The sequence below is a fragment of the Protopterus annectens genome, chromosome 7.part0 (assembly GCF_019279795.1).
Source record: "Protopterus annectens isolate FY-2018-M chromosome 7.part0, PAN1.0, whole genome shotgun sequence".
Classification (NCBI taxonomy): domain Eukaryota; kingdom Metazoa; phylum Chordata; order Ceratodontiformes; family Protopteridae; genus Protopterus; species Protopterus annectens.
Window position 1 is genome coordinate 1294056940 of NC_056739.1, and position 25967 is coordinate 1294082906.

At 37.7% G+C, this 25967-nt stretch overlaps 1 protein-coding gene across 1 annotated transcript in view; it reads right to left on the reverse strand.

The window, feature by feature from the left end:
* The window catches only part of TAFA1 (TAFA chemokine like family member 1), a 733203-nt gene that overhangs the window by 119566 nt on the left and 587670 nt on the right, over window positions 1-25967 (reverse strand). The window contains exon 3 of the mRNA XM_044076395.1: window positions 10025-10149. Coding sequence (XP_043932330.1) covers window positions 10025-10149 — 125 coding nt within the window. The remainder of the gene's footprint in view (window positions 1-10024; window positions 10150-25967) is intronic.

Below are 25967 nucleotides of genomic sequence, written 5' to 3' on the forward strand. Positions count from 1 at the left end.
TGTCATTCGACACCCATGTAGCTAAAGTAGTTAGGAAGACCTTCTACATTGCCCACCTTATCATGAAGGGATTCTCATCTAGATCAAGGGAGGTCATAGTCTCCCTTTACTCATCACTCATCAGACCAATGATTGAGTACAATGCCCCATTCGAATGCATGTGACCCGACACTTGCAGCAGCTGGAGAGGCCCCATAAGTTCCTCACCAAAAGGATAAAGGGTCTCAAAAATCTGTCCTATGCTGCCCGACTGATAGAACTCCAGCTCTATTCAGTCGCCACGCTTGCTCAGAGGTGACCTTTGCCAAACATACAAGGCCATGTCAAACCCAGATTTGATGAATATGCTTCACCTCAAAAAATCTAGATCCATCAGAGCCACAAGGGCGGGAGACTTAAACCTTGACACGGCTATTAATAGGACGTGCTGGAGGGATAGATTCATCACCCAAAGACTCCCTATGCTGTGGAACAAAATCCCGGTACATGTGAGGCAGAGCACCTCGCTGGCCTTGTTCAAGAGAAATCTTGACCAATGGATGGGAGATCGCAGATATACCCCAGGGATTACCTCAGTGTCACTGCTCGACAGAGGCACAGCAAAATAATGGGTATAGTTCCCCATACTAAAGGGGTGGCGTAAGCCACAAAACGATGGGCTAGGCTTGTAAATGCCCTCGGGCAGATAGCCTAGTATGAACCTATGAACCTATAAATGAGTTTAACATAGCGAAACACGTTTTTAAAAGCAATGGCGATCTTCCTTTCTCCATTGCGTCCACACACATTTCTGATGTACTGCGTAACCATACACATGCGCAGTACATCAGAACTGCTGCAGAATACTGGACAGCTGTGGAAGGGCAGCAAGGAGGCATTATACAATGCCATTATTTAAGAAAAGTAAGTATTTTTTTTCATAAACAATGTCATTGTATAATAGCAATAACCCACTTCTGGGTGTGGATAATGCTGGATTTACCCACAGTTGTCTTTGTTTGGCCACTCGGGCTTTGTCCTCATGACCAAACCACACCAACCATGGGTAAATCCAGCATTACCCACACCCAGGCATGGGTTATTGCTTAATCATCTAATACAGTAGTGCATGAAGTCTTGGTGAAATATTTACACTCATTCCAGCGTGTGCAGTACTGTCTGCAATTGGCTTGCTTCTTAACTATTAGAGTACTTCTAGAATGTGGGCAGTGGGGAAAAATCCTTGAGGCTGCCTTTGCTATATGAAATTGCAAAGAGTTCCTATTTTGACTCCACCTTTATTCATGGGCTACTTGCTTTTATTTATCTAGGTCATTACTATATTTCTTCAAGAACATGTGTCTGCTTTTGATTCAGATGAAGACAATTTAAATTATATTCATAAGCAGATGACAACTAATTATCTGAAACTCAGTCCTCCTAAGCCACCTATAACAGAAGTGACTTTTAGGTCTTCTATTTTTTACTTTCTTCCCATAATTACTTTTGAAAGAAATAGGATGGAATTAATTCTCAGAGCATGTCATTTTTGTTTTATTTTTGAACAAAATGTTATTATTTCAGTACAATTGTCTACCGTATTAAAAACATTCAAGATTGTTTCTGGAATATAGCAGTATTAGACATCTAATTCCTTCTAATGATCTTGGAATAGTCATGAATGGTTATGTAGAGACTTGAGTTGGCTAAGGCAGTGCCCCTTAACTTGAAACCCTGTTCTTAATCATCTGTGGACATCACAGAGCTGTGATGCTATGACCCTGACAGAACTTTACTATTATGACCTTATTTTACATCTCTTTCAGATCTGGCACTGGATATTGACTTTGTCTAGGTTAGAAAACAAAGTACTATTAGTCTCATGGCAAGACCTGCACAAACCAAGGCCCTGCATATATTGAGGTCTTTCAAATCTATACACCACTTGGAGTGAGATTGGATACTAAGGATTCAAAGAATGAATATGGAGGCTTCTGATGTGTGCTGCTATTCGTTCAGGGTGTCTCTTCTGCTGATATCACTACTTGGGACTGCACCTCAGTCTGATTTTGGCAGCTTTTATTTCATAATTGTAGTCTTCATAAAAGTATTCCGACGTCATATTGAAATATTTATTTTTTAATTTATGTGTACATAATTTTACTGATCTGTTTTGATGCTATTCTAAAGTTTTAGAAAAAAACTGTTTGACTAACTGTTGTACAGAAACCATGAGGAATTTGATTTTCTATATGAGAGTCTTTCAGCTCTGTAACCAAATGCTTTCTAAATTGCAAACTATTACAAGGGAAGCAAAGTCAATGTACTTGAAACCCAAACTTTTCAAACTATCCCTCCTTTCTGTTTAAAACATTAAGCATGATTTTGTGGTCTACTTACCAAGAAATCTCACTGAAAAGCATGGCATGAGTAAAATAGAACATGCCAGCACTCAAAGACTTAATGCCATCATACCATTTATTGATAAAAATGCAGTGCCTTCCCCTACCCATTATATTTATGTACAATTTTGGTTTTATTTTATATCTTTATCTGAAATTTACTTAGATACAATTTTAGTTTTTTTTATAGTATTATCAGCAGTGTTGAGGGATTTCAGCTACCAGAGTTGCCATGCCAGATATCCATGATACATTTATAAATTGAGGATTGTCTGGATTTATTTTGTGATATTTAATTTTTAAATTTCTTACTGCAGCATAATTGTGCTGCTTCACTATATCTGTTCATAATTAGCATAATTTGTCAACTCTCCATTCACTCAATTATCATCTGGACCTTATTTCAGGAGTGTAATTTAACGTTGTATTCTTGTTTAATGTAGCAGATTGCCAAATGGATGGCATAGTTGACCAAATTGTTTTCCAACCACTGCATAATTACAGAAAGAAGCATGTGCTTTATGAAACACAATTTTAAGCATTCAACACTCATATGAATATGACTGTTCCATCAAAATGCTACATTGCATCATCATTAGTCTGCATTCAAATTTATATATACAGCTTGATAGAAGGTCATCTGCATTCTCTGCAAAGCCCTAGTTTTCTAGATTTCACTGTATTTTTATTTGGTGCATTACTATATTAAAATACAAAACATAAAGAGATAAAATAAAATAAAACATAATATACAATATAATCAGAGTAGTACTCAGTTGGATGTTTACTGGCTACAAGCAGGAGTTTCAGCTCATAGAAGCCCCTACAGCGAGTTACAACCTTTGGTCTGTATACCATTGTTTAACAACAGTTACTGTGGATTACTATAGCAGTAACCCACACCTGGGTGTGGGTAATGCTGGATTTACCCATGGTTGGTGTGGTTTGGTCACGATGGCGAAGCCCGAGTGGCCAAACAAAGACAACCGTGGGTAAATCCAGCATTACCCACACCCAGGCGTGGGTTATTGCTATTATACAATGACATTAGTTAAGAAAAAAAATACTTACTTTTCTTAAATAATGGCATTGTATAATGCCTCCTTGCTGCCCTTCCGCAGCTGTCTGGTATTCTGCGGCAGTTCTGATGTACTGCGCATGCGTATGCTTATGCAGTACATCAGAGCTGTGGGTGGAAGCAACGGAGAAAGCAAGATCTCCGTTGCTTTTTACAAAGTGTCTTGGTATGTTAAAGGAGTTTAACATAGCGAGACAGCTTTAAAAAAAGCAACGGAGAAAGGAAGATCTCCGTTACTTTTTTTAAAGCTGTCTCGCTATGTTAAACTCCTTTAACATAGCGAGACAGTGTCTAAAAAGCAATGGAGATCTTGCTTTCTCCGTTGCTGTAAAAAAAGACTTATACTAATGGAAAAAGTCCGGGCGACCGGACCTTTTTCCATTAGTATAAGTCTGATTTACAACATGCACACTGATTTGGAATATTAATGGGGGGTCGTTGTATAATTTTCATTTTGCCATAGATAATAAATTCAACAGAGTGATACTAACTATACGAGTGCTGAATTTCTACATGTGCTATATGCTTTTCACTGCTCTTTTGAATCTCAGATAAAGCAGTCATAATATGAATCAATGTAAATTTAAACCTAATAGAATTTGCTGAGAATATACTCATTTTAATTTATTTGAGCAACACATATTACATGCAAATGCTTGCTGTATGCACATTAATTTTTCATGAGGTCTTAACCTTCCTTTTAAAATGAAACATACTTTGTAATAGGAACGAAGGGAAAGGAGTAACATAGAAACAAATGGGTTTAAAAAGTGAAATTATATATTTACATAACATTGAGATCAAATAAGACTTCAGACTGAGTCAGGGGCTCTTAAGTAGACGTATTCATTATTTTCTTATTAAGCTTATTGTTCTGTGCCAGTAAGGATAAAACATTTAAAGGAATTAACCATTATGTAAAAAGTAGCAATTGTCATTAGATCCATTCATCCACAACCACTTTTTTCCCATTTTTGCACATGGGGTCAGGGTGTCCCTTCAACAGTTAGAATCATCTAGACCCAAGGTTTACACTGCCGGGTAGCTAGCCCTGCCACGGCAGTTAATCCACACCACATACTCACACTCACACTTATGGGCAGCTTAGAGTGTCCAGTTCACCTACTACATGTCTTTGGAATGTGGGAAGAAAACAGAGCACCCAGAGAAATCCAGGGATGACATGCAACTCTGCACAGAAGACACCCCAGTCAAAAACTGAAGCAGGGAACCTCTTACTGTGAGGTGACAATGCTATCCACTATTCTTTAAAGAGATCATTTGGATATAGTGTAGCAGGAACATACATCATCATTTAGTGTCTCACAATTTTATTTGTTTAGAAAACAGTAATTGCTAAGAAATGTCTTTTTCCAATCTTACTTGAAAATTTTATGTCAAAATGAGCGAAAAATCTTGTTTCTAGAATTATGGTTCCCTGTTACACCAATATTATTGAATAACTGCTTATGTAAAGTAACAAAAGGTTGTAATTTTGTTAGAGGACAAATAATTGCTTCCTCAGGCCATTAGTGGTGACTACACAATGTTTGCCTGTACAGAAAATAGTGTACACATAATGGGTGTAGTACATTTAAAGACTGATTGCACTTTGGAAAAAAACATTCTAAATTCAAATTGGGTAGCTATTGTTTTTATATTATTCTAGATTCAGATTTCACTAAACATATTTTTAAGCAGACTGTATCAGGATTTGGCTGTTTAACATATTTGAACATTTGCATCTCTCCATGGAGTTTAAAACTTCATCAGTTGCTCAATACAAAAGCTAGCAACTTATTAAATCTGAAATAAATAATAATATTATATTTAAACAGAAGTAGCAATTACACTATCAGGAAAATAGGCTCCCTGTTGAAATGTCAGCTCTTGAAATGCTGAGCGCTGACATGCTAATAAAAGGCAGAAACTCCCGGAAAATGGCAAATCTCAACCATCGCTCTTCTCCATTAAACTTCTTTTTTGCAGGGGGCAAGCCTCCATGCATTGGGTGATATGGTGGGCAAGCCCCCCACACCCCCAAACCTATATATATCAACTCTGAGATAATCATTCCTCAGAGAAAAGGGAATATTGTGGGAAATGGCCATCCCAAACTTAATATATATAAGTTCATGTTTCTACTATTAAGTCTCATTGTTTTGAAACTCACACTAGTGGGTCCTGACATTTCAAATCTTTACCTAATTAAAATGGGAACACTCTACTCTGCTACTACAGATCTTTGCTCTAGCAACAAGCTCCTATCAATAAGTCATACAACACTGCTGGAGCCTCTACTCCCATAAGTGTCAAAACTCTGGAATGAAATCTCTACATACTTTAAGCAGGCAAGTAAGATTAACAGTTTCAAAATGTTGCTTATACAGCACCTAAACCAAAGCCAGCTCTGTTCTTCCTGCTCCCCTGACTAAGTCTTCTCCTCAGATCTCTATCAGGTAACACTCCGGTAAACCTGAAAAAATGTCAGTAATGCAGTACATAATTTCTAATGAAGCTTGACTTGCGATTACTTTGAATTCAAATAGATAATGCTAAATAGATAGAGAAAATTAAGTGTTTTCAAATTGTGCATTGCTGCAAAGGATGAAACGTCCAGGTCCCTAAATGTAAAACCATAATCTGGATACTGACGTAGTAGGTAATGATTTATTCCAGAAAACAGACCTCACCAAACTAGTGTGAAATAAATGAAATTCTACAGAAAAAAACTATAGTCACATCACCCCAAATCATATCAAGTACATTTGTATAAATTGAATAATTAACATAATCTTATTATGAGATGTATACCGCATTCAAAAACTATATGGTTTTAGGTTAACAAGCTGTGTGACTTGATGCAGATAGAAAATGCAACAAATAAACTGGCTTCATATGTTGCATAACATTTGCATGAACACATCATCTTAGCTATAGCAGTAATGTGCGTGAAATAAAGGGATCAAATATATGGATTTTCAAAGATTTCAGAATACCCAATAATAAGGCATTCAAGACAATATTTATTCAAACACAATATAATTATTTGGGAACTGCAGGTTGAACTAGTAAGAAATGGCTGCCTGAACTAATTTGCTCTGTTCTGTCAACTTCAAAGTAAACTATTTTCTCCCCGGTTTGAGCTGAAATGAGTACAAAAACAGAAAATGGAAAAGCTTTGCAAGAGGTAGAGATAACAGGTTTTAGAATGTGTCAGATGAAAAACAGAGGTGTTAACTTTTTTGCTAAAGTAGCTGGAGTTGCAGACAACACGGCTTTCCTCAAATGGGGTTTTCTTAAACTTGTTTTTATTATAGACACAAATATTAATAATCAGCTCACAAACATCATAATGCAGATAAAATCAACAGTAACAAATCATAATTTGCATAAGATGACTCGCCATAAACAGCCAAGGTAGAAGAGCGATGGATGTGAGTAATACTTAACATATTGTAAAATAAAAGTAAGCTGAATACCTGGCAAACAGGGCATTGTCAGACCTCACTCTGATGGACCTCCTGTATATCCACAAAGCGAATAGCACCAGAATTACCTGTTCTAAAGACTTGCCTGTGTTAAAAATAGGACCTGCTGGACAGACAGGTATGTATCCCAGGGACTACCCCATCTCTGGAGCAGACTCCCCATCCATGTGAAACAGAGTTCCTCCTTAACCCAATTCAAGTGCAACTTGGACAATTGGATGGGGAATAGGAAATTCATCCCTGGATTGGCACCTATATCTCTAATGGGCACAGGAAACCTGTAAATGGTTTATCTCCCAGGCCCCTGCTTATAAATGTTTCATCTCTCAAGCCTCTGCTCACACTTTTCAAGGGTACCAGAACTTGTCAGATATTTGGGAGGCATGAATAGGCTTAAAAAGGCCCTTGTGGTCGTTAGCCTTGTAAACACCTATGAACTTTTGAATTTATAATAAAAAGAAAACATTAGCTTTGTAAATACCATACATAGAAACAAATCTGCATTCTGAATTAGAGTCCAGAATGAGAAGTAATTAACTAGACTGCTTCCAAAGTCAAAGTAAACTTTATTGTCAAACAGATCAACAGAGAGGAAAAAGTGCATGTCACTGCATGAAATTTCGATACGCAGGCTTGTACCATAAGAATTATAGTTTACAGAAAGAAGATTAATAATAATTTAAAAATACTGAAAACAGAAATCAAAATAAGATACTAAAAATAAATACAATAAAAAAATGATACAAATTTGAAAGTTTTTACAGCAGAAACAAAAACAATACAACAACAGGAACAGACTTGGTAGAGATATAAGGATATATAACAAACAGTACTATAAAGAAAGAGGCACATGTAAAAAAAATATATATAAAAACTTACGGTATATAGGTTCCATAGTGCAGATAGAGACGTGTTAAGTGCTATGTAGAGAGTTATGTAAATAACAATCCATTCCAATAATAAAATAAACATGTTATGATACAATAACTTGCACCTTGACTGTTTACCTCTCTTATGTCTTACAGTGAACCTTTATTAATAAAACAGCCTGTTGCTATTTTGTCAGGCATATCTAAGGATACCCACTCTTTTTACATTTTTAAGAGCAAAACCTGTATGCTAAAATCTATGTCTAAGAACATATTTTATTTCATCAGAGCAATTTACCACAGAGAAACAATTGCTTTTTGTAGACCACACCTAGTACCAAATATGATTCATTCTTGATTTATCACAAATTATAAGTAACAGTTCTATTATACCTATACACAAGTTATAGATTGAAAAATGGAACAATGTCCTAACAGACTGAGTTTGAATGTGTGAAGAATCACTTACAAAGTCAATAAAGTAAACCAATAAAGAGGCCATAAATAAAACAAGCAAATGTAATGTTGTTATATACAAATTATTGATTTTTTATACACACACAGCATATGTGTGTGTGTGTGTGTGTATATATATATATATATATATATATATATATATGCACAATTCACTGAAAGCTCACTTCACTGAAAACACATTTGACTGAAACTCATTTCTTCTAAACAGGTATATGCACTGTTGCCCACTGTAGTGCGATCCTGGAGTTAGTATATATAGTTGGGGGAGTGGGTGGCACAGCCCCCCCACATTGGGAGGTGTGGGGGCATAGCCCCCCACATAGTTTGGGTATATATTATTTTGTGGAAAAAGTTATTCATTTGATTTGTAAGAATCCATGTCTCTGGTTTACAACATTTAAAACAGGTAGGGAGCTACGCCCATGCACACAAGTGTGTATGTTTGGATGTATGTATGTGTGAGGGGGACTAAATGAGGAGGGTGCCTGTACTAACATGGTGCGTTGGCTACAAGCAGTGATTACAGCAAGAACACAAAAAATAGCTTCTTAGTGATCTCAGTAATCACAGAGTGATTCAGAGATATGCAAATTAGTTTATAATGAGGTCTGTTCTAATTGCAAGTAATGTGTCTCTGAATCTCTGGTTCCTACAATCACCATGTTCATCTACTTGCATTTATCATAGTACAGGGATCAGGGGAAACCACTAACCACCACTGGGAAACTATGCTTGTGTCATAATGGCACCTAAACTAGTATGGGGGTCAGGAAGTGGGTGAAGGACCACTAGCAACCAGGGATAATACACTTGTGTCATAACAGCATATACAGCAATACAGGGATCAGGGGGTGGGAGAACCAGTAGCCACTAGTGACTACTCTAAACTCTTGGGACTTAATGGCACTTAAACTTAGGGATAGGCATGCAGATTGTGATGTGTGTATGTCTGAATTTGTACCTGTGTGTGTGAGGGAGAGCAACAGGGGAGGTATGCCTATGCCTATATAATGCGTCCGCAGCAATTAACTACTACAAAGTGCAGATCAGCAATGATCTTCATATCATTCTAGTAACTGTGATTCAGAGACATGCAAATTAGCAGATAATGAGGTTTTTCCTCATGGAGGAAAACATGTCTCTGAATCACAAAATACTGCATTGTGGGAGCAGGACTTTTTAGATCTGGCCACACAGCTCATTCTAGGTCCTTCACCAATCCCCAGGATTATGTTTCAATATACATTTTCTGATTTTATTATTTTAAATTGCAAGAAGACAGTACAGGTAACTCTCTAGGGTAAATATGTTTACTTGCTATACATTCATGAAGTTCAAATGCTTTAACATCATATGAATTGTCATAAGCATCTTGTCTCGGTACCAAATGTACTATGATATTTGTTTCCCTTTTATACTGCACGTATTAAAATAACTTCAGAATGTTAATGTTAGTGCAATGAGAAGTTTGTATAAAATTCAGTATGTTCTTTATATATTTATTCATTTTTTACAGGGATGACCTGATCTTGTGAAGGTGTATCTGACGTTATAACTTCACTCCATTCCTTCAGTAACCTTTAATCATTTCCTATTGTATGTAAATAATAACTAAGGATGGACTCAAACCATATGATTTCTTAGATAATTAAATAGCCACAGAAATCTGAAATTACATTAAAAAGAAGCTTTAAAGAAATTAAGCATATAGGTTTTAAATCATCTTACCCGTGTGGTCTTTATTCTGTTACCAGATGCACACATCCACCCTGAGTTATCAGGTAATGTCTTGCACTCTTCTCCCTCAAGGCATGGTTCCATCTCACACCACCATTTTCCAATAACTATCGAAGCTGTAGATAGAAATGATAAAAATCATTAAAAATGCTGCTTTTTTATTTAATAATATGTTTAAAAACATCTTTCCGAGGTTTCAATTTTATTGCAGTATTCTTCAATTTTTGTATAGAATTACATTAAATATTTCTGCCAATATTATATTATGTCATATATTTGCAGAAACTATGATTTAGTATGGAATCTGCACTTATTTTGTGTTGCTATAGTTTAATGTTATGTATGAAGCTATGCAATTAATGCTTCATTTTTATGCCATGGGATATAACATGGAAACAACAGACTACATGGTGTGAAGACCAATACACACTATACCTGCTTAACAGATGTACCAAAACAGTACTACTGCACAAAAAGGAATATAGGCTTGGATGCAGAAACATTTGCTGAATTGAAGAAAGTGATTATGTGTGATGAGTGGCCATCCACAGGTTGTGTGCAATTCAGAGATACGCTCAGCAGGAGTACTGGAACCTGAGCAGCATATCTGCTTGAGTTGTATGCTAATGAGATGATAATGAGCAAAGGTTTTAAAACGAGGGACTCCATGTATGAAAATGAGGTAAAACAAGATGGAGGACTTACTCAGAAATGCAAAACTAGTTTGGCATATTGATCTAACATTATCATTGATGACCTCAGCAAAATCCTTGTCTATATGTAGGAGAACTGCTGGAAAATTCTAATAGTTGTTGCTTCATTAGTGAATATGTACATGTAACAGGCAGTTATTGCTACTATGAGCTACAGTGGTGCATGTCATCACCATGGAGACATTGTGGCATCCCAATGGGCTTTTCAAGGCCTTCAGACACCGATCTTGTAGACAGGACATGGATCATGTGGACAGGGACACCAAAAAGGATCTGGTAGACAACTGTCATCCTCATCTGCAGGCCCATGGAAGTCATGTAATACTTATCCCAGATGATACTAAGGTATGTGAGATTTTATACATACTGTTATAGGAACCTTTCAGCAACCACCATGTGACATAGTAAAGGGTATCCGAGGCGTTGGTCTCATGGATAATTCATCAGTTCTTTAATGCTATGCTATAAAATGTGGGGGACAATACATAATTTCCATGAACCACAGGGTTGACAGCCAACACTATGTGGGATTTCAATGATTTAGCCAATTTCCCTGAGGTGCCAGGGGCCATAGACTGCACCCACATTGAAATAAATGCCCCATATGATGATCTAAGAAGAAGGTATGTGGAAAGTAAAGGTTACCACTCCATCAAGTGTCAGGTGATCTGAAATGCTCAGAGTATCATCTATAAGGTTTAAAGTTTTATTTAGGAATGTTACTTTAAGAGCATGAATTTCTTATTTAGTTTTTAATTAACTTTGATGTTTAATTGATTGCACCTGTTTTAGCGAATGTTTAATAGATTAATTGATTTGTTTTTTTTATATAAAAAGGGTTGCTTTTTGTACACAAAGTACTCTGAAAAGGCTGTTATAGCTGAGATGCTAGGAGATTTATGTGTTGCTGTTCGTTGTATTTTACTTGAAGATTGGTTTGCTGCTATTTCTCTTTCTGGACATTGTTGGATTGAGTTTTTGCTGCTATTCAGTTTTTTCTGATTTTTCATCAAACTTTTACTTTGCTGCTACTAGTTCAACTTAGAACTGACAACAAATAAAAGGAATTTATCCAGTATCCAGGAGTGTGGAGTTTTCTGGTTCCTGTGGTTCATTTTTTGGTTCTCCATAAGTGGTTCATATATCATCTATAAGGTGTCTGCAGACCACCACAGTCAGTTACCATGACTCCCACGCATGGCACACAAGTCATCTTTACAAATAGTTTGAGAGGAGTGATTTTTTCCCCCAGGGGCATCTTTTTGGTGATGCCAGATAAGCCCTGGTGCCCTGGCTTATGAAACCTGTATGAGATCTATAGACTATGATAAACCAGGGATAAACAATGCCCTTTCACAATCCCAGGTCATCAAAGAGCATGTGTTTAGGCTACAGAAGACACATTTTCACTGCTTGCATGTAAATGGTGATGGTCTATGGTAGGATCCTAGCACATGTGGTAAGATATTTCCAGTGTGTGCAATTTTACACTTAGGAGGCAGTTGAAGAAGGAAAGCCAGTTGAATGACGATTATCTTCCAGTGCCCCAAGCAATGGAGGCTGAGCCAGACAATGAGTCGATAGATGACCGAGCAGCAGGATGCAATGGAGGCTGAACCAGACGATGAATTGATAGATGACTGAACAGTAGGGGGCAATGGAGGCAGATCCAGATGATGAGTTGATAGATGACCGAGCAGCAGGGGATGAACATGCTAGACTGAGGTGGGCACAGTAAGCTGTGATATGGGCGAAGAGGCACTGGCTGGCACATAGCTTCATAAAATAGTAAATTATATACACAATAATAAAAGTGATGACTGAAACCCAACATCAGACTGTGCTTACCCTGCACTGTAATTCAAACATAAGTAACCAAATTTAAAAAAATACAGAGGGTTGGGCACAGTTATCATTTCCACAAATAATGGAGGGAGCACAAGAATGTGATTTCTTCCACAGGGAAATGTGCCAGTTCTGTTGAAGGTGAAAATGTATTTCCTCAGTGTGTGTACAATGTAGGGCTAGAGAGGATTACTGATGAATGCTTTATAATGGGCCACTGTCACTAGTTGTCTGCACATGTGAGACAATGGAAGCTGTAGTGGCGTGTGTGTGCTGGGACACAGACTCAGTAGTAGCTGCAACACTGTGCCTTGCTCCACCAGATAATTCTGGGTTATGCATACACTATGGGCTAATATCCCATGCATGCTTCCACCCATGGGATCTGCCCCTCCCAGGAGCATCATGGGTAATACTACAGTTCTACTTAGATACAACTTTTCTGTATAATCCTGTGCCTCTGTGATGGCCCTGCACATATATTGGGTCAGACTCATAGACACATCTATTTTGGTGGGGACGGTGGTACCTATACCAATGACATACATCAATATGCATACCCATGTCTTCATTCCCCTGTCCTATGGGGTTTATGGCAGACATTGATGGCTGGACCATAGTGGGTGTCACCCTGCTTTGACTGTGTGTATCCTCACTAAACTATCCTGTGTGGTCTATTTCTTGGGTGCCACAGGCACAGAGGCTGTGTCCATGGTATGGTTAGTGGGATCTTGTCTTCTACACTGTACTCAGTGGCCGTACCAGTTGTTTATATCCTTCCCCATCAGAGTTGATTCTCTAACATTAGGCAGTGGAAGTTCTATAGTGATAGTGCCACATAGAGACTCACACATGAACGCAACAACACAACAAAGCACAAAGCCTAGTGTAAGTATAACCCACCACCTTTACTTTACTCCCAGTGCCAGTCCCAGTGTAGTTCTTCCCTACAGTACTTTAGAATTCCTTACCTTGTGCAGGTCATACTCCTGATATTGCTGTAGTACTCAAAGTACACAATATTATTGAAATGTGCAGTGATAAAGGGAACAATAATAAATATTCATATTGTAATGCCCACCAGGGTCATCTCCAATGGATACTCTCTGGGCATGTTGCAGCCCACCCACAATGAGAGAGTGGACAGAAACTAGTGCATCTGTGTTAAAGGTGGCAAGACTGATGACCTCCTTCTAGTTGCCCTTCCATTCCATGCCCCTGAACAGCCTGTTTTTAAGTATCAGTGGCAATATCTGAGGTCCTACATCTGACCTGTTCATAGGTGCAGTCCTTACCAGCAACAGTATTTATGTCAACTGCAAGATCCTGCTGAAAACATTCAGGACAGGGCCAATCAGCAGCCTCCTGCCCAAAGACCTGTTGGGCATGGAGATGGAGGTCTGCCAGCAATGTCTCATCTCTACATCCGAGAAGGCATGCTTTCTAGTCTTCTCATCAACAGAGTTTAGTATCTGTCACCTTCACCACACACCCAGGCAGTGACATGCACATTAACATATATACTTTCAGAAATTTATGGCCTACAAATAAGCTATAGACAGGTATACATGTGGCTCATCCTATCACAACACAGTGATTGTCTGCTACTTTTAAGAGCTACATTTCACAATTGCTGTTGCATACACCTCCTAGTAGTCTTGATAGTCTTGGGATATATCCTTGCCTTTGCTTTACTGACTACTATTCCCTTATTAAAACACTTACTAGCTACTTTATATTTCAACAAAGCAAGTATTTTTCCTGAGAAGCATTCACATAGATCTACACACAATTTCTAGCCAGAAAAACACTGCCATAACTACAGCACGTAGCTTTCAACAGTGTTGCTTATTATCAACAGGTATGACTTGTGAGTCTGGAGCTTTACATCTTCTTCATTAGCATGTTGAGGTTCTCTTCAACTGTCATGGTTTATATTGTACAGATTCTGCCCTCTGATGCTGATTGGTATGTAGATTAGGGTTCAACTCATGAATGTCTCTGAAGCACACACATTCTACATGCAATGCCCATGAGCAGACCATGGCAGAATGTTTTACGTGGAGCCATGAATACACCTAAGCATCAGAAATGTATATTGTGCATGCTTAGGCATGGGAATATTGCCATCAGATTCTCTATAATTTCTAGCTTCATTCTCTTAGAAATAGAAATCATCATGGAGCACCACTGTAATAATTGCATAATATCCAATACAGCTAAGCTCAAGTTGCCATGGTTCACATCTCTGACATTGTATTGTACAAATTCAAAAATGGCATGGTCCATCTTGAATCCCAACATTGACCATGCTACTCAGTTGCTCTACATTGCTTGAAAATTTTTGTAACAAGAAGGAAACATGACCACGAGTTGCCAGTCATTTCTACATATCTATTTATATATCTATATCTATCTAGATCTGTATCTATCTATATCTATATCTATATCTATATCTATATGGGTCTACTTTGACCCATCGAAATTACACTTCTTTGAATTTTACTTACCTGACTCCACTTCTCCAAAACATCATTAAACCAAAAGCACAGACTGCTGAAATCCTTTCCCTATGAAAGGAACTACTTGGCCACCATGGTGAACTTTGCCCTTTCTTCAGAGTTTAGTGCAATCTCAGAGTTGGCATATTTAAGTAGGGGGGTGTGGGGGGCATGTGAGGCAATGCCCCCCACTTTGGTGAGTTTAGTTTTGGTCCATTGAGGTGTTTTTCCGGGGTGGCCAAGTGGTTCCTTTTAGAGGGAAATGATTTTGACAGTCCATGCTTTCGGTTTAATGATGTTTCAGAGAAGTGGAGTCGGGTAAGTAAAATTTGAAGAAGTGTAATTTCGATGGGTCAAAGTAGATAAAATTAAAGTATATAAAAAATCTTACTTATAATACATACATTCACCATGCAATAACAGGCTCTGCATACATATGCCATGCTGGGACACCAAACAGCACATTTGTCTTTTGTGCTTCATAATAAATAGGTTCTGGGTTCTGTTCTCACAACAGGTACTTTCCTTTCATCTACATGAAACATAGTTTATTACAGCATGGTAGGACCATCAACTACTGTCTTGTTCTTGAGACTAATATGGGGCCCAGTAGCTGCAGACTACTGGGCCCCAAACAACAGACAGAATAACTTCTATAATTCCCAGGGGAGCCTACATCAGCCAACTGGAAAGATTCCATTTGCAGCCTGCAGAGTCATGTCCTTGCCTGTCATTGGCCCAACCATCAGAAACAGGGCCCAGTGATGAGGGTGCCCAAGTTAGGGTCTAATCTCCCACTGGGGCAGACATTGACAGAGTGATACTGCTGGATGTACCCACTATCACCTCAATCAAGGTGCTCTCTTTCAGTCTGTGTCTATGTCCTCCCTTGTTTGTTATTGAATCCTTCCCATCACCATTATCTTCTCTCTGATTGACTGATGTCACCTACTGCATTGTGCTTCCCCTCCCTCAGTGTGGCAGCACTTTCCTTTAAGTTTTGTCTGTCTTCTATGCTTATTCATGTACCCCTGTTACCTACTGTAAACCTCTTAACATCTTTTCCTACCGTTCTTGCTATAAATAAAATGGATGCCTATCATACCTCTCAACTGTACAGATTTTCACAGAATGTCCAGATTTTTGCCTCATAATTTTAGTCTGTTTCAAATAGAATTATGGTTTTCTGGCACATTGTTGGTAAATCATTGAGGGTTGAAGTCATCAAATAATAACAGACATTTCAGTTTCAGGCTTCATACCCTTCAGAAAATGTATGCTAATGCAAAACCTATTATTCTATTAACTTCCTAAGTTTGTAAGAATAATATTTAAAAATTGTCCCTATTTTTGGCCCATTGCCCCCCCCCCCCATTATTTATGACTTTGTCTAGATATCCTGCTCTAAGAAGTTGAGAGGTATGGTTCTTATCCCACCAAAAGTTTACCCTACATTCCTTACCATCATCCTATTCATCTCTTTCATTTCCCTTAAGTATTTCCCTCTCTTTGCTTCCTTCTTTTTTATAATTGTCCTATAGTCTGATTTTCTCCCTTTAATTAAGTTAAACAATAGAGAAAACCACACTGTACTGGCCCTTTAAGGCTACTAGCTGCCTTTTCTGTCTTGCCACTTCCGTGAATCCATGAACACACTGAGGCATATCGAGGTGTGTATGAGTAACAAGTGCACAAACATTTCTCTTTGTATACCATGGCCACCACTGGAGAATACTTGCACTCAGCACAGACCCTGCTATGGCCACATGTGGGATTTTTAATTAAATGCTTTGAGATTTGGGCCACATCACTTCCTATAGGTAAATAGTGGATGATTGGGCACAACCGCAACTGCCATTTTTCTGCATCCCAGGGATAGTGTAGATGAAGTACAAGATAACTGAAAGATACATAGAGGTAACACATTAAAGCAACTTGACAAAGGATTGGCAGTTTTCTTTCATCATTATGGTTAGTCATGATGAACCAACTGTGTTTATATTTTCAGAATCACTTTTACTGTAAAAAAATGTAGTAACTAAATATATCAGCTTCAAGATTGTTTCACTTCACAGAAAAGAGAATATCTGGTTTTGTTGGAAAACCAAGTATTCAGTTTATCTCCATGTAAGGCAATCATTCAGTTATTCAGTATTTGGGGTGACTTCACTACACAAACAAATAATTATGGAATATTGTATTTTACAATATTTTACAAATGTTTTGCCAATCTAATATTTCCTTACTTGATTCAATATTTTCTAACATATCTTTAACTACTTCTATTTCTTAGATAAAGGACAAACATATTTTGCCTGGGCTATATTATCTAATCAACTCTGTTCCAAAGAGTTTACTCATTGTGTTTAATGTTGTCTATATGAACTGCAAAGTGTCAATATTTGAACTAATGATAATGTTCTTTATCATCTTGTAATATCTGTCCAGGTGTTTGCACCATGTATATACAGATTCACACTGGATGAACTATAGTTATAATTTTTACTTAGTCAATATGTCATTCTTCAGTATTAGGTTTTGTAATAACTTTATTTAGCTATAACCATATTATGTCAGTGTGGAGATTTTCTCCTTGGGCCTACACTAAACATGGGATGATATTCCAATCAGACCTTCCCAGTAAACAACTATCAAATAAGTAAATAAATAAATAAATACTCCTAGTATATAACTATATTCATTTGTTACCAATATGAAAGTAATTATTTGGGCATTTACTTATTGACCAGTGTTTCATAAATAATATTTCTCATTCGTACTAGTGATTTCCATTATTTTGAAATGTATGATTCAACAAACTCTTTGATTATTATTCCTTATCACAACCTCTGCTTCTTTGTGAGACATGTTGTTTACTATGTTCATAGGTTCATAGGAGATTACTAGGCTAATGGCTCAAGAGCCCTTACAAGCCTGGCCAGTTTTATCAAATTTTTTTATCCCAAAGGGAAAGATATCAAAGATCAGCAAGTGGGTTTTTAAATATTCGTACAGACTGCTTCTGTCCATGAGGGACATGGGCATCACCACAGGAGTGAATTTGTAACTACCCATCCACTGGTCCAGATTGTGCTTGAAAATGGTCAGGGAAGAGCCTGCGTCATGTGAATAGGAAGCCTATTCCAGAGAAGGGCAATCACTGGGACACATATCTGTCTCTACAGCATGACATATTCATGTCAGAGATCAGGTTTAGATCTTTGAAGTGGGTAAGCCTCATACAGTTAGTTTTGCTAACATGCAACATTTCTATCAGGGCTGGGTCAGAGACTGCCTTTTAGGTCAGGCACAGATCATCCCTCAGTAATTGGTAGGAAACTGAATACAGGCTTTTAAAAGGTCTACATATGACATGTTGGTTATACCTTGTATTTTTTTGGTGAGAAACTTCTGAGGACACTCCAATTGTTGTAGGTGCCTGGTGAGGTACATGCCAAGGGGTGCATTGTACTAAATTACTGGTTTGATGTGAGGGCCAAATACAGTGGTATTATGGCATCCTTAGTTCTGGATGCTGTGGCCTCAGCTAGAAGCTGAGCCACATAGAAGGATTTCCTCACCAGTGTGGGACACATTTTGGTCAAAGTTCAGATTACCACCTATCTGAGTATCCAGATCTCTCACCACTGGGTCCACTCTTAGGAGGGGTGCTATCAATGCTGTAATTTGCAGGGGTATTTGATTTCCCAAATTGTATTATTATGCACTTCTTCACATTTAGTTTGAGGCCATGGCTCTGACGCCAATCATTAGTCTGCTTCAGACCTTTCTGTAGGATATCGACATTGTGGATTCAGTGATTTCCCCCAATAGAAAACTTTGTCAACCAAAGGACATCTACATTTGCCTTGACATCTGAGAAGTATATCTCAAACAGGAGATGGCCCAGCAGTGATCCCTGTGGTACTTGACTGGTGACTGGCCTCTTGCTGGATGTGGCTTCCCCCCAATCTAATAACGTGTCATATCCATGAGCCATTTGGCTATCCATCAGGTGATATAGAGGTTTATGCCCAATTTTGTGAGTTTATCTATAGTACCTGAGTGGAGTATTGTGTTAAATGCCTTGGCCAGATCACGGTAGGTGGTATGCACTAATTTACCCTCATCTGAGGCCTTGGTGACCTTCTCAAAGAGGTCCAGCAGATTAAGCAGGCAGGACCTGCCTTTGATTTAGCTGAACTGGGTTGGGTCTAGGGTCTGGAGAGTTCCTATGCCTCAGTTAAAAAAGTCTATGATTATCCTTTCCATAGCCTTGCATATGAGACTAGCCAGAATTATGGGTCATATGTTATGTTATCACTCTGAGCTTTGGTTAGCACATAGAGGAGGTAAGTTTTGTTTAATTATTTACTTTTTTCTCTTTACTCCTAGATCTTGTAAACTGCAAAACAGTCAGTGATACAGAATTCATTTTCATATCTAGTTTTCCCAACAGTATTCACTGTATAACATGCTCATGGATGGCTAATGTTGATAATGGAATATTATATAAATATTATACTCCTCTTGGTAAGACACAAAATCACCTAAGAAGCATTGAACCATAAACACAAATAATATTGCAGAATTGACAAACTACTGCAAGAGTTTTTACAGGGGTGCTCCTCCCCACTCACTGCTTCCCCTATACCCCAATTTCTTTATACATATATATATATATATATATATATATATATATACATATATATATATATATATATATGTGTGTGTGTGTGTGTGCATATATATATATATATATATATATATATATATATATATATATATATGTGTGTGTGTATATATATATATATATGTGTGTATATATATATATATATATATATATATATATATATATATATATATACATATACATACACACATATACATATATATATAGTGTGAGTTCTCAAAAGCTGAGAGAAAAGTGAAAATTGTAAGAAAATAAGACAATTTTTATATTTTCTCAAAATAATATTAAGTCATACTGAAGTACAACACTCATGCATTTTGATGTCATCAATGTGAGACAGTGATTTGCCAAATGCAATATTTTAAGCTAAGCTAGTAAAGCCCAAAGTAAACAGTAGTCATACTGAAAACATACCATTCAGAATGGAAAAAAAGAAAAAAAGTTGAAACTGGAATTGTGTAATTTAAGAGATTAATTTCATGACAATTAAAATTCCCAACATCCTTTGTGCACTGGGCTGTACCCCTCTATAACTCCAATTCTTGTGATGACCTCTAAGGTCACTGCACATCAAAGAAAAGGAGATTCCACCATCCACAGGGACTTCCATTGTCAAATGCCATTTTGAAGTAAGAACACAAACATTTTACTTTTTACACTTAATCATCTCCTGGTTTGCCTACTCAGAATATATTATATTTCTATCAGATAACTGGTTAATTCGGCCTTATTGTTCAAACAATAACTGCCTTTATGAGCTCTGTAATTTTAAAAATGGCCTTTGAAGCCAATCAACTAATTTTATTCATAACAAGCTAACAAGTCATAGTGTTTATGCAAAGTGTATAGTGTTGGGGTGTAGTCTGTGGTACAGGGAGGGAGGATTGCATGACCCTCACCAGAGAGGATTAGATCTTCTTTGATCAGCAAACCAATATCTTTTATATCTCTACAACAACATGATATGTACCTCGACCTGGTCAAAGCTTTTGACACAATCCTCCACTCCACTCAGGCACAGTATAAAAGGTAAATAAACTGGGAATAAACCCCTATGTCACCCACTGGATTGCCACCTGGCTTGCAGATAGGACACAAGAAATAAAACCAGTGGAAATATTATTAGTTTTCCACTTGTTTTATTTCTAGCTTTTATGCATACTGAATATATTCCTACATCTGTCAAACACATATTTAGAACCTAGATGTTTGAGTACAACACCTCTGCCACATTAGCATAGTCTTTCATTTTCTCATTTCTAATACCACCTTCAGCCTAGTTGCAGTTGGAGGTGAACTGAAGCCAGTCCTGATTAGCAACAGTCATGAGGTGGAGACTAATTTTGACTGGATGATTGTCTATCACAGAATGCTTACACACATATCCATATTGAACAGTCACCTTCACACAACACAGAGGATCATCAATTCTTCTGTTTGAATGTCTTTGGGATGTGGTAGAAAATAAGAGACCCTACAATACCCATTTGGACAAGTTGGGCCCCATACAAAATGCACCTTAGTCTGGAACTGAATGGTAGCAAAAGAACACTGAAGGGCAACATAACTGCTGTACCATTGTGCCACTAGCAGTACTATATTATTTAGACCAAAATCTCATTTGAATTAGATAATACTCAACCAAGAACCATTCTTGAAACCATGTAGGAGAGTCATCCTTACGTGTTTTCTGTACCAGTGACGTCCTTCAGGAAACCCAAGTACACTTATCTCTAGACAGAAACCTAGCTATGCACACATAATTGCTGTAATTAGCATTTTGCAATTATAGGAACATGTAGTAATGTAATACCTTTAATAAAACACAGTTTTCAAGATGTACGTCTTTATCATTTCACACTAACATTTTGTCATGAACAGTGGCTGACTTCATTGTTAGGGTATACTGCTGTACCTAACCTTTTTATCAACGTTGCTTCCTTAGTAGCCATTGTAGAGGATCATCTTTCATTATCACTTAGACTTTTGCTTTGCAAAGGCTTAACTGCATTAGATTAACATTCATACTTGAAAACTAAAGCAACAAAAGTAACTCATCCAGATGACTGGCAGAGTACTGTGATTCAAATGAAGCCTTTAGAAATCAGTTTTGCATGTAACCATCCAACCACAAAGTTACTAATTTCCACCTCCCAAATAGAAATGTTACTCTTTGCAATGACTACATTTCTGATTCTTCCTCAGTACAATGTGAGCTCATGATAGAATTAAAGTGTTTGCAAAGAAAATCCTCCACTACAACAAATCAGGCTCAGAAGGTAACTTCTTCAGATTCAAGAAATTATATACAAAAAAAAATGAAATTGGCAAACCAGATTCTCATATCACACAACATTGTGAAATCAGTATTCCTTGTTAACCTTCAGGTCTAAATTTTGTTTTCACAATTTATAACACTTATGAAATTAAACCCATCCAATATTACTTATAATATCTTCTGCAAACTTGTTTTTTTTTTATATTCTTTCCCACAACTTTTCTATGAAATCTTTTTCTTTGGATGGTAAAAATCAATGCACGTTGCATATAACACTTTTAATACCATTCTTTTGATGTACAAAGCCTACTTCACTACAAAGTTGCAACGTTTCTGAAAGTAAACAGACTGAGAGCCAAAATACTTTCATAAGCAGTGGAATTTTCATTCATCTCAACTGTTGTGCAAACAACAGTTGTTATACACCAGGAGTTGGTATATACATATGACTTTGGCAACTGTGGAGGTGTCCCTACATTTGTAGGGCATAGGTTGGAAGGAGCTTACCACCTCCAGTATGAATAGGTCTCTGAAGTTTGATGAAAGGAGCTTTGCTAAATGCTTTTCTAGTTTTTTTTGTGTTCACTGGAACTGCTATTGATAATTCAACATGTATCTAAACTCTTCTGCATATTAGAAACAAACTTATAGCTGCTAAGCTGCTTATATTCTTTTCCCATCTTTTTTTGACCACAGGAAACATACCCAACCACGTACATAGTTATTGTGGCACTATCCAAGATATACTCCCCAACTCACTGGATTGCTACCCTGCAGCTGTTTGACTCCTTGCAAAAATCTTCAAAAAGATCTAATTAATAAACATAGTTTTATCCATACAAACAATTATAGATAGCTATGCAACAATTAGCATGTTTTTTGGAAAGTCTTTGATACAGTCCCCATATATTATAAAGTCACATATTTAGAAAAACAATTTTACTAGCAGTATATTTACTTAATTCAAAAAACTAATTTACAGACTTTTGCAGACCTGCATGGACTCAAAACCTTCAGATAAAGACACATGTGTCTCAGGGGTGCTGCAAGGCTCAGTATGGGGGGGCCCATTACTATTCTTATGTTTTTTTAATGATATATCTCTTACTCTAGCTCTACCCATAACCAGGATGACCACATGTAGAGTCATAGGTGATCACTAGGCTAATGGCCCTAGAATCCTTTTAAGCCTAGCCATTCATACCACAATTTGTTCCAATTATCAATGTCCGTGGGCTAGAAAAGATTTGCTATATGCCTGTTCTTAAGGGCCACAGGTGACATTCTATGGGCAAATTTGTGATTTGCCATCTATTGATCCAAAATGCATTTGAATAGGCTTAGGGAAGAGCTTTATTTCACATAAATCGATAGTCTGTTCCAGAGAAGGTTTAACTTCTGAGGCACATACCTGTCCCACCAACATATTTGGTTTATGTCACAGATGATCCCTAGACCAGGTAATTTTAGTTGTGTTTGTTTTGCAAATATGTAGCAGATCCACCACGGCTGGATTGCAGAATGCCTTGTAGGTTAGGTATAACTCACCTCTCAGTAGTCTGTAGTAGATAGAGTACAGACAGACAGGGCTTTGAGGTGGTCAGCATAGGACATATTATTTTCACCCTGAATTCTTCATGTGAAGAACCTCAGTGGCTGCACCAGCTGTTGCAAATGCCTGGTTAGGTACATGCTGAAGGCTGCCTTGTACTTGATTACAGGTCTAATGTGGGCTGAGTACAGATGAACTATGATCTCCTTAGACCTGGATGCCATGCCCTTACTTATGTTGCACTATATAGAAGGATTTTCTCACTACCATGGACAAATGGTGATCAAATTTCAGGTTGCTATCAGTCTGAGTTTCCAAGTCCCTTCCCACTGGGTCTACTCTTAGGGGAGTGTTATCAATGTTGTAGTTTGCAGGGATGATCATCTTCCCAAAGGGTATAATTATGCATTTTGTGACTGAGTTTTAGGTCATAGTTATGGCACCAGTTATTTGTCTCTGTCAGACTCTCCTGGAGGATATATATATCTTTATGGGACTCCGTGATTGCACTCAACTAGCATTCACCAGCAAATGTGCTCAGCCAAAGGCTCCTTACATTTTTCTTAATTTCAGAGAAGACTTTTCCAAATGGGAGATTTCCAAGTACCAAGCCCTATGGGACACCACTAGTAAAAGGTCTTAGGGTGGAGGTGGATTCCCCCACCCTCACTTCATGTGTCCTCCTTGTGAGAAATTTGTCTATCTTTCCAGGTCTGATTTCACCTATCTCAGCTGGAAATTGCTGGTGGAAAGCTCATTGTGTGCTCACCTGATTAGCCTTAGGACACAGTTAGTGTAAAACTTGCTTTTTTCTGTTTATACATAAGCCTTGTGTTTGCATGAGTCATGGCTCATTTATCCATAGCTTCTCATCATTTGGTGATGATGCCAGAGACTCTTAGAGATTTTGCTAACATCTGAAGCCATCCTTGGCAAGACAAACTAAATGAAGTATTATTTTGCACTTAATTATTTTCATTATACTGTGAAAGTTTACTGTACTATTTATTGTTTTTTTTTGTACTAATTTAAAGTTTAAAGTCACATTTTCAAACTGCTGTAAGGGCTGTGGTTCTGCACTGAAGAACATTGTAGCTAGTGTTTCTTAGTTAGTATTAGGCATCTGTTTGTGGTTCCTTTACACTTGGGCTCCAAACCAATCATTTTATATTAACAGGGTCAAAGTCTGAACTCTTGTGACAGGAAAGGGCTGATTTCACCTATATGAGTTGGAAATTGCTGGTGGAAAGCTTATTGTGACCTTACCTGATTGGCTTTATGGCATAGTTGGTGTAAAACTTGTTTTTTTGATCATATATAAGTCTTACATTTGTGCAAAGCTGCTTTTCATGCATTGGCAATTACAGGTGACTTGTATATACACATTCACCAAAAGTTGAAATTTCCCTATAAAAACAGTTCAGAATTTTATCCCAGTCTCATGTTACTCACAGGCTAACTTGTTTGCATAGTGATTGGCATTTATTTATTAGTTAGGACTATTTAGGTCTATATTGCATAATTATGACACCCAGGACTATCGCTGCTCAAAGAGCATCTGGTTTGGGTGCTGGGCAGCATTGCTAGTTAGGTTAGCTACGGATTATGCCACGTGAGTACCATTCCATCTGGTTACAAACATCCTCCACTCCTATTCCTTGCAAGTACACAAAAGGACTTGCAACCATAGATGGGCACTTTCATGCAATCTATACATCCTGCTTTGTGGAAATGGGCATCCTGTGGCAATGTAGCAACTGCCTTATGTACACTGACAACCACTTAATTCTTGAACAGACAAATACAGTATGTGAGAGATGTAGTTATACATTGACACTGGAGGCTAGACTCTCACATACAGACACAAAAAAGCAACAAACAAATTGTCAGTGACTCACAAGCACATCACTGACCACATCCACAAAGGATCACACACACAGACCCACATATGCATTGGTACTCACAAATAACTTACCCAACCTCAAAGGCCTTTCAGGCACAGTCCGTAGAAACTCCATGTGCACACAAACAAGATAATTTCCATTACAACACGTAGAGCCACATCTCATTGTGTCTCAACTACCAAGACCATAAGCTGAAACCTTCCATGACCTAATAGTCTGGTCACAGGAGACTCAATTGTGAGACACTCTGAAGTCCCTCTTACCAATCCTAATAAAGAGAACTTACAGTTAGTTGCCTTTCAGGGGCTGCAGTCCACCAGATCACGCAAGCACTCAGGTAATTTACCTCTAAGTACAACTTTAACTCAGTCATAGTCCATGTGGGCATGAATGCCCTGAGATGTACCTCCTTGGACTATATAAAGAGAGACATGATTGAGCTCTCAGA